This window comes from Narcine bancroftii, chromosome 1 (genome assembly GCF_036971445.1).
Source record: "Narcine bancroftii isolate sNarBan1 chromosome 1, sNarBan1.hap1, whole genome shotgun sequence".
NCBI classification, from domain to species: Eukaryota; Metazoa; Chordata; class Chondrichthyes; order Torpediniformes; family Narcinidae; genus Narcine; species Narcine bancroftii.
In genome coordinates this window covers 241,532,958-241,542,245 of record NC_091469.1, presented here as the reverse complement: position 1 = coordinate 241,542,245, position 9,288 = coordinate 241,532,958, and the positions used below count along the sequence as shown (strand labels likewise).

General features: G+C 47.0%; 1 protein-coding gene across 7 annotated transcripts; it reads right to left on the bottom strand.

Moving 5' to 3' along the window:
- Positions 1–877: 877 nt before the first annotated feature.
- LOC138740720 (zinc finger protein 432-like) lies at positions 878–6,656 on the bottom strand. 7 transcript variants are annotated; one of them, XM_069893793.1, is made up of 3 exons: positions 6,564–6,637; positions 5,762–5,895; positions 878–5,637 (listed from the first exon to the last, which is right to left on the bottom strand). In XM_069893793.1, exon 3 carries the CDS (start codon positions 4,823–4,825, stop codon positions 3,587–3,589), a length of 1,239 nt encoding a protein of 412 aa, XP_069749894.1. In that variant the 5' UTR covers positions 4,826–5,637; positions 5,762–5,895; positions 6,564–6,637; the 3' UTR covers positions 878–3,586. The 7 variants fall into 7 exon arrangements, with proteins under 7 accessions (XP_069749894.1, XP_069749909.1, XP_069749907.1 ...); XM_069893808.1 differs by having other exon boundaries at positions 5,829–5,895; XM_069893806.1 differs by lacking the exon at positions 6,564–6,637 and adding an exon at positions 6,193–6,499.
- Positions 6,657–9,288: the final 2,632 nt, after the last annotated feature.

The following is a 9,288-nucleotide window of genomic DNA, read 5'->3' as shown; positions in this document are numbered from 1 at the left end:
TTCGTCATTTTTTAAGCTCCCTGCCAGCTTTCTCTCATAACCACTTTTCCCTTTCCTAATTAATCCTTTTGCCCTCCTCTGTTGAACCCTGAATTTCTCACAGTCCTCAGGAATACTGTTTATTCCAACTAGTTTATATGCTGCTTTTTTGGATTTGATTCTCTCCCTGCTCTGCCTTGTTAGCCACAGATGCACAACCTTCCTTGATTTATTCTTTTTCCAAACTGGGATATAGAATTGTTTATTTCATCCAAGCTATCTTTAAATGATTGCCATTGCATTTCCACATTAGTCCTTGAAGTATCATTTGCCAATCTATCTTAGCCAATTCATGTCTCATACCATCAAAGTATCCCTTCTTTTTAAGTTTGGAACCTTTGTATCTGAATCAACTGTCACTCTCCATCTTAATGAAGAATTCCACCACATTATGGTCACTCTTGCCCAAAGGGTTTCTCAGAAGAAGATTGTTAACTAACTCTTCCCCATTACTCTGGAATGGCCTGTTTCCTCATTGGTTCCTTGACATGCTGGTTTAGAAGACAACTCCACGTACATTTGAAGAAATCCTTTTCCTCATCACCCTGAACAATTTGGATCACCCAATCTACATGTAGATTAAAGTCACCCATTCTAACTGCTGTCCCTTTGTTGCACACATTTCCAATTTCCTGTTTAATCCCACCCTAACCTCACTGCTATTATTACAGCGTGGATGTCTCTTGGCTTTAAATCAAGTTGTTGATTCTTTTAGACAAATTTTATGAGCCTTTCTTCAGAACAAAGTTCACAATTAAAATTTTCTTCGAATTAAAATTGACAACACTTTCCTTATTCTAATATATCCTAATCTCAAAGTATCATCTTCCAAAGCGTGTTGCTGTTACTTTATGTAGTTTTAATTTGATGATAGGACAGATAAACATTCTGCATAGCATTCCATTAAGACTTTCATAATGATGAATAACAAAACATTTACTGTATAATAAATACAAAGTATATGAAGATACAAATGATATAAAAAGCTTTTAAAGAAATACACAATTCAAAGAAAAATTCTTGTGTTCTCGGTTCCTTCACATCTTGTAGAATAATTAGCAAGTCGTTAATGGCTGGGCAGATATTACAACATATTACATCATAGTCACTATGGTAACACCACAAACAATAGTTCTCTTAAAGAGACAAGCACAAAATTAAATAAGAATGAAAAACACAAGGTTCTGAAGGAGGCGGTTTTGTAATTGATTTTCCAGAAATCAATAGACTCTAGCAGGGTTCTGGAGGATTGGAAGGTTGCAAATGTAGTTCTGTTGTTTAAGAAAAGAGGGAAGCAGAAAAAAGGAAATCACAGACCTTTTTGTCTAACGATGGTAGTTGGAAAGTTATTGGAGTTGATCCTCAAGGATGAGGTTATGAAATATCTCAAGGTGCATGACATGAGAGGTCCAAGCCAGCATGGTATCACAAAGGGAAGATCCTGCCTGACCAATGAATTGGAATTTTTTGAGGAATTCTCAAGTAAGATGGACAAGGGAGGCTGTGGTTGTGCATTTGGATTTTCAAAAGGCCTTCGATAAGGTGCTCTCATGCTGCTACATGAGAGTCCGAGGAATTACAGGAAAGATATTAGACTGGGTGGAGCATTGGCTGATGGGCAGGAAGCAAAAGGTGGGAATAAAGGGATCCTGTTCTGGTGGGTTGACGGTCACTAGTCATGCTCCGTAGGGGGCGGTGTTGGGGTTGCTTCTTTTTACAATGTATATTGATGATTTAGATTATGAGCGAATGGTTTTGTGGTGAATTTTGCAGAAGACACCAAGATAGATGGTGGAGTAGGAAGTGCTGAAAAAACTGACAGGTTGCAGAGAGACTTGAACAGTTTAGGGGAGTGGGCAAAGAAATGGCAGATGAGATCCAATGTGGAGAAATATATGGTTGTACATTTTGGAAGAGGAAATAAACAGGGAGATCATTATTTAGATGGGGAGAAAATTCAAAATTTGAAAGTGCAAAGGGACTTGGGGGTCCTTGTGCAGGATACCCTAAAGGTTAACCACCAGGTTGGATCAGCAATAAAGAAAGCGAATGCTATGTTGGCATTCATTTCAAGGGGAAGAGTAAGATGTTGTTGAGGCTCTATGGGGCACTGATGAGACCTCATTCAGAGAAATGTGTGCAGTTTTGGGCCCCTTATCTGAGAAGGGATGTAATGATGTTGGAGAGAGAACAGAGAAGATTTACCAGGATGATTCATGGAATGCAAGGGCTAACAGATGAGGAGAGTTTAGCAGTTATGACTGTATTCATTGGAGTATAGAATAATGAGAGGGGATCTCATAAAAACATATTGGATGCTGAAAGGATTGGACAGAGTCGATATGAGTAAGATGATTACCTTGGTAGGTGAATCCAGGATAAGAGGCAACAATGAGGAGAACAAGAAATTTCTTTAGCCAGGGGGTCGTGGGTTTGTGGAATTCATTGCCATCCAGCTGTGGAGGCAGGATCATTGGAGGAATTTAAGGAGGAGATTGATAGGTATCCAATTAGTCAAGATTTCAAGTGATATGGGGAAAAGACTGCAACAGTTTAGTTCAGAGTAGAGCTGCAGAGCAGACTCAATGGGCCAAATATCCTTTATCTTGTGATCACAGAGAGGAGAAAGAAACTGAAGAGTATTCCAGCAGGGTGAGGTGGTTGGGGGCTGGTATGGGGCAGAAACACGGACAGGAGGGGAGATACCAGGATGCTCCCAGTGTGGTCCCAGATGAACTGAATGGCCTGGTCTTTGTTCTCTACATTGAGTGTATATTAGAAATACAAGAGGATGAGACACAGTTTTCAAACACAGCTGCTTTATTTGGTACAGATCCAGGACATGAAATTCAATTCCTGATATTGGGTGGCACGGTTAGTGAAACATTATTATAGCACCAATGACCCAGGTCTGAATCCAGTCCTGCCTGCAAGGAGACTCTACATCCCCCCCTACCCCCCCCCCCATGATGGGCTAGAGAACCTTCAACTGTGCTGAATTATTAATTAAAAAAAAATTAATTAATCAGTCACTAACATTGATGGAGAGAATCCATTCCACCTCCACATCCCATTGCCTTGGAAAAGCAACCAACATATTAAAAGACTTCCCCCCTCCCCAGACACTCACTTTACCCTCCTACCCATGGAGAAGAAGATTCACCAGTGAGAGATCACACCCCACCAGATTCAAGGACAGTTTCTTTCCCTCATTATCAGGCTCTTGAATGATCCTCACACTTGTAAAATAATGCTGCTTTTACCTTGTGCCAAATGATCTATCCCTGTAACTACACTGTGACTTATTTACTAGACTATGTATGGGATGTCCAGCTGGACTGTTCCAAAACAAACTTCCTCACTGCACCTTTGTACATGTGACAATAAACTTGAACCCAAGAACAAATTGCATATTAACAACAAGGCCAAGACCTGTTTTGATTTGTTGCCTTAATAACCACAAGACTCCAGTCCCTCCTGGTGTTTGAGTGAGTGATGTTCAAATATTCCACAATCTGCAAATATTGTGTGTGAACTTGCTGGTGTTTCACCAGGTTCTTTGACTGGGTGAACTTCTTCTTGCACTTGGGTCAGTTGAAAATGGCCTCTCCCCGGTGTGGACCCGCTGGTGTCTCAGCAGGTTAGAGGACCGGACAAACCCCTTTCCGCACTCAAGGCAGATGAATGGTCTCTCCTTAGAGTGGACCTGCTGGTGGGTCAGCAGGAGGGAGGATTTGATGAAGCCAGTCCCACATTCGGAGCAGATGAAAGGCCTCTCCTCTGTGTGAATCCGCCGGTGGGTCTTCAGGGCATAGGATCCAGTGAAGCACTTCCCGCACTCAGGGCAGATGAACGACCTCTCCCCAGTGTGGACCAATTGGTGGGTCAGCAGGGTGGAGGATCGACCAAAGCCCTTGCCGCACTCGGGGCAGGTGAAGGGCCTCTCCCCATTGTGGACCCGCTGGTGGCTCAACAAGTGGGATGTCTGGGTGAAGCCTTTCCCACACTCTGAACAGACAAACGGTCTCTCCCCGGTGTGGACCCGATGGTGGGTCAGCAGGTTGGAAGACTGGCTGAACCCCTTTCCGCACTCAAGGCAGACGAATGGCCTCTCTCTGGAGTGGACCCGCTGGTGGCTCAGCAGGTCAGAGGATTTGATGAATCCATTCCCACACTCGGGGCAGATGAACGGCCTCTCCCCAGTGTGGACCCTCTGGTGGATCAGCAGGTGGGAGGACCGGGTGAACCCCTTTCCACATTCGAGGCAGACAAACAACTTCTCCCTGGAGTGGACCTGCTGGTGGGTCAACAGGTTGGAGGATTTGGTGAAGCCTATCCCGCATTCAGAGCAGGTGAAGGGTCTCTCCCCAGTGTGCACCCGCTGGTGGGTCAGCAGGTGGGAGGTCTGGGTGAAGCCTTTCCCGCACTCTGAGCAGACAAATGGCCTCTCCCCGGTGTGGAGCAGATGGTGGATCTGCATATGGGAGGACTGAGTGAAGCCCTTCCCGCACTCAGGGCAGACAAACGGCTTTTCCCTGGTGTGGACCCGCTGGTGGATCATCAGGGTTGAGGTCTGGGTGAAGCCTTTCCCGCACTCCGTGCAAATGAACGGCCTCTCCCCGGTGTGGACCCGCTGATGGGTCTGCATGTGGGAGGACTGAGTAAAGCCCTTGCCGCACTCGGGGCAGGTGAAGGGCCTCTCCCCAGTGTGGATCTGTTGGTGTTTCATTAAATGACTTAACCATTTAAAGTTCTTCCCGCAGACGGAGCACTGAAACGGGTTCATCACTGTAGGACTGAAAACGTGTGACCAGGGGATAAATCAATGCAGTCGTATCCCGGGGGCACAGTGCGTGCTCAACCAGATGGAGGGTCCCGGAGTGCTGGGTAGCAGATTAAGTCAACACAGAGGCTAGGACCATGGGAGGCCTCCGTTCCAGGACCCAGTGCTGTGCTCTGCTCCTAGTGTGGAATTGCCTTCGGTCTCTGACAAGCGCCAGCAGCTTTGATGCAGTTCACGTGCACATGACGTCACTTCCCGTGTGCTCCCTTCTTTCAAGCTATGATGAGGCACTTTCTTGGTTGAAGAGATTTCTGGGTAACAGTCATTACCATGAAAGGCGTTGAGCAATTGTCCTTAAACAAAGCTGTTCTCGAGCCAGTGTCTCCCAAATCAATCTCCCATGGCATGACTGCAACGATGGAGGAAACAAAGCCGCCAATCAATGCACAGGAAGTTCCCATCAACGATGACAACAACAGTTATTGTTCTTATGTTGAATGAGGAATAAATATTCCAGGATTTTTTCCCAGTGCCTCCTCAACGTGAGGAGAGTGGGACGTCGAAAGGGCGCTGGGCTTCAATGTTGGGGATTCTTTTCCTCTTCCAGCGATGCTGCTCAACCTGCTGACTTCCTCCCATATAGCAATTATTGCAATGCTATTCCAGCACCAGGCACCTGGGTTCCAATCCGGCATTGTACAGAAGGAACTTGTATGTTCTCCCCGTGACCTGGGTGGGTTCCTCCCAGCCTCAAAATAAAACTTCACGGAGTTTGTCAGTTAATTGGTGTATTTGGTCTGTTATCATCTGGATCCCTAAAATTAAAAATAATAAAAATGAATTGTGTTTTGGGTTAAATTGTTGGGTCCCAGTCCTCCAACGAGCACAAAAATTCAAAACGCATGAATTAATATGAACAATGTAACACACTGAATCTACCAAAGTGGAAACACTGATTGAAGTTCTGACATTAAGTGGGGATAGATCATCTCAGAATCAATCTCACCAACTTCTGCATTTCCGCTCCCACAGGAATAAGGAGTCTCAGGGTTGAATGTGATGTCCCGGATGCACTGACAATAAATTGGAAATCTGAGTCAGTGTCAGAAGAGATCTAATCGGGAAGAATTAGGGGAACCGCAGAGGATGGAGCAAGTGCCATCCATGGATCCTATGTCCACCACCCGCACCCTGTGTGGGAGCTTGTCTGTTTCCTATCCACTCCTCCTCCATCTCCCTCCCTCCTCCTCCTCCACTCTCCATCCCTCCCCTCTCCCCACAGTCTGCCCCTCCCTCTCTCCCCTCCATCCCACTCTCTTTACACTCACAAACCCATCCCTCCTCCCTCCATCCCCTGTCCTCTCCCCCACCTTCTGTACCTCCTCCCCCCACCCAGTCTGACGCAGCTTCCAGTAGGGGTAGGGGTGACAGGAACCACCCCTAGGAGTTGGATAGACAGGGCCTATGGTTGGGAATGTGACAGGGACTACGGCTGGGTCTGAACCCCAGGGTGGGGTGACAGGGACCATGGCTGTGGGTTCGAGAGTCAGGAGCTACGGTCCGGGTTGGGGTGACAGTGAACATGGCCAGGAGTTGGAGGGAAGGGGCTGAGGCACCGGGTGGGGGGGGGGGGGGGGGGACATGGACCACGGCTGGGGGTTGGAGAGACAGGGGATCTCCCCTTCCCCCACCGGCCGAACTGTGGGGGATGAGGTCCCGGCCCAACCGGGGCAAATCTCACCTCCACCCCGGGCCTGCAGCACGAACCCGCCCGTTGCTGAGGGAACGGCGCTCATTGACGTTAACAAGCTCTGTGACGTCACGAGCAAAGGGCCGGGACCGACCCGCAAATCACGCGATTGTTCGGCCGCTGCTTGGAGAGAAGCGAGCTGTCAATCAGCAAGAGGAGGAACCGGGCGTCACTTGAAACTATATGAGACAAAGGGACGAAGGGAGGGGAACAAGGGGGAATAAAGAGGCGAAGGGGTGGAGAACAAGGGGGAATAAAGGGGCAAAGGGGAGAGGAACAAGGGGGAATAAAGGGAAGGGGATAAAGGGGCAAAGGAGGGGGGAATAAAGGGAAGGGGGAATAAAGGGAAGGGGATAAAAGGCAAAGGAGGGGGGAATAAAGGGAAGGGGATAAAGGGCAAAGGAGGGGGGAATAAAGGGAAGGGGATAAAGGGCAAAGGAGGGGGGAATAAAGGGAAGGGGATAAAGGGAAGGGGATAAAGGGCAAAGGAGGGGGGAATAAAGGGAAGGGGATAAAGGGGCAAAGGAGGGGAAATAAAGGGGTGAAAGGGAGGGGAACATGGGGGAATAAAGTGGCAAAGGGGAGGGGAACAAGGGGGGATAAAGGGGCAAAGGAGGGGGGATAAAGGGGCAAAAGAGGGGGAATAAAGGGAAGGGGATAAAGGGGCAAAGGAGGGGGAATAAAGGGAAGGGGATAAAGGGGCAGAGGGGGAATAAAGGGAAGGGGATAAAGGGGCAGAGGGGGAATAAAGGGAGGGGGAATAAAGGGAAGGGGATAAAGGGGCAAAGGTGGGGGAATAAAGGGGTGAAAGGGAGGGGAACATGGGAGAATAAAGGGGCAAAGGGGAGGGGAACAAAGGGGAATAAAGGGAAGGGGATAAAGGGGCAAAGGAGGGGGGAATAAAAGGAAGGGGATAAAGGGGCAAAGGAGGGGGAATAAATGGGTGAAAGGGAGGGGAACATGGGAGAATAAAGGGGCAAAGGGGGAGGGGAGCAAGGGAGAATAAAGGGGTGAAGGGGAGCGGTGACAAGGAGGAAATGTTATGAGCCCAAAGGACCCCAAAACCCAGCAGCAATAGACATTCACCAAGACAAGTGGCTTTCAAAACAAAAGTTATTTTTAATCAACTTCAAGCATGAAAATAGAATCAAACTTTAGCTTAACTCTATTCTTATACTATACTCTATACTAACCCAAATTACTCCCTTCTAATTCTAAGCGTACATGTATGTAATGTGTGTGTAAATTCAAGAAATGTTCTTTTGTTCACAGTTCAATCTCACTTCTCCTTCCAAGTTCTGTGGTTGCAGGCAATCACCATACTGTGCACAGAATTTAGCATGTATAAAGTTCACCAGGCTTGGTGCTTGAAAGGTTAATGTTTACTGCTCAGGAAGGTTCTTGTAGGATTTGCAAAGACATATTTGTTGCTCCAGGATTTCCAAAACTGAGGTACCATCACAAGTCACCTCAGGGTCTTGCTGATAAATTTGCCCCATCAGGGTTTTTCAGATGGTAACCTCTTTTTTTCAGGTTACGACAGAGCTCTTTCTGTACTTCTTATTCCAAGAGAAACATCAGACAGATAGCACTTCCAGCCATCCACTGCTTTTGGAACATTTCATCAGTTCTTCCTTGATTGCACTGTGTCACACACAGTGAGAGGGCTTCTCTCTCTCCAACTGAAACTACAAAGAGAGCTTGTGACTCATGTCTTGCAAAACCCTCACCTTCTCCAGCAAACAACAGGAGTTCTTTCTTCTTCTCCATCTGTTGTTATCTTAGGTAAACAATCCATAATTGACCTCTGTGAGCACTTTGCAGAAAGGGTAGGAAGACAATGGTCAAGCATTTTATGACATCAGTTCAATTAACACCTACTTGTGAAAAGTGTTTACATTCTCCAGAGATCTTGCAATGTGACTTCTTCATTCTTTCAAAGAAGATCTGTTTTAAAATGTGTGTATGTATGTGACCTACTGTAAATCTCATAAATTCTCCCCAAATATTAATATTGTTACAGAATAAAGGTGCAAAGGGAGTGGGAACAAGAGGGAATAAAGGGGTGAAGGATGAGTAGGAACAAGGGGGAATAAAGACGCGAGTGGGAGGGTAAAACAGGGGAATAAAGGGACGTAAGATACAAGGGGGTATATCGGAATAAAGGGCCAGGAGGAACAATAGGGAATAAATGGGAAAATGGGTAGGAGGAACAATGTGGAATGGAGGGGCAAAGGGGGAGTGGGAACAAGAGGGAATAGAGGGGCGAAGGGGGAGCGGGAACAAGAGAGAATAAAGAGGCAGAGAGGGAGGAGAACAAGGCAGGAATAAATGGGTGAAGGAGAAGTGGAAGCAAGAGGGAATAATGGGGAGGGGAACAAGAGGGAGTAAAGGGACCAAGGGGGTGGGGTGCAAAGGGGTGAAGGGGGATCAAAGGGGCAAAGGGGGAATAAAGGGGTGAAGGGGAAACAAAGGTACAATGGGGAAGAAAGGGGTGAAGGTGAAGCAGGAACAAGGGGGAATAAAGACATGAAGGGGAGGCTAAAATGGGGTAATAAAGGGGTGTAAGGTACAAGGGGGAATATAGGGATTAAGGGCCAGGAGGTATAATGTGGAAGAGAGGGTCAAAGGGGGAGAGGGAACAAGGGAGGATAGAGGGGCGGAGGGGGAGGGTAGCAAGAGAGAATAAAGGGCCGAAGTGGAAAGCAACAAGGGT

Excerpts from the sequence above, each read along its gene's own strand:
- LOC138740720 (XM_069893813.1), bottom strand. The coding sequence starts at position 4,825 with ATGAACCCGTTTCAGTGCTCCGTCTGCGGGAAGAACTTTAAATGGTTA.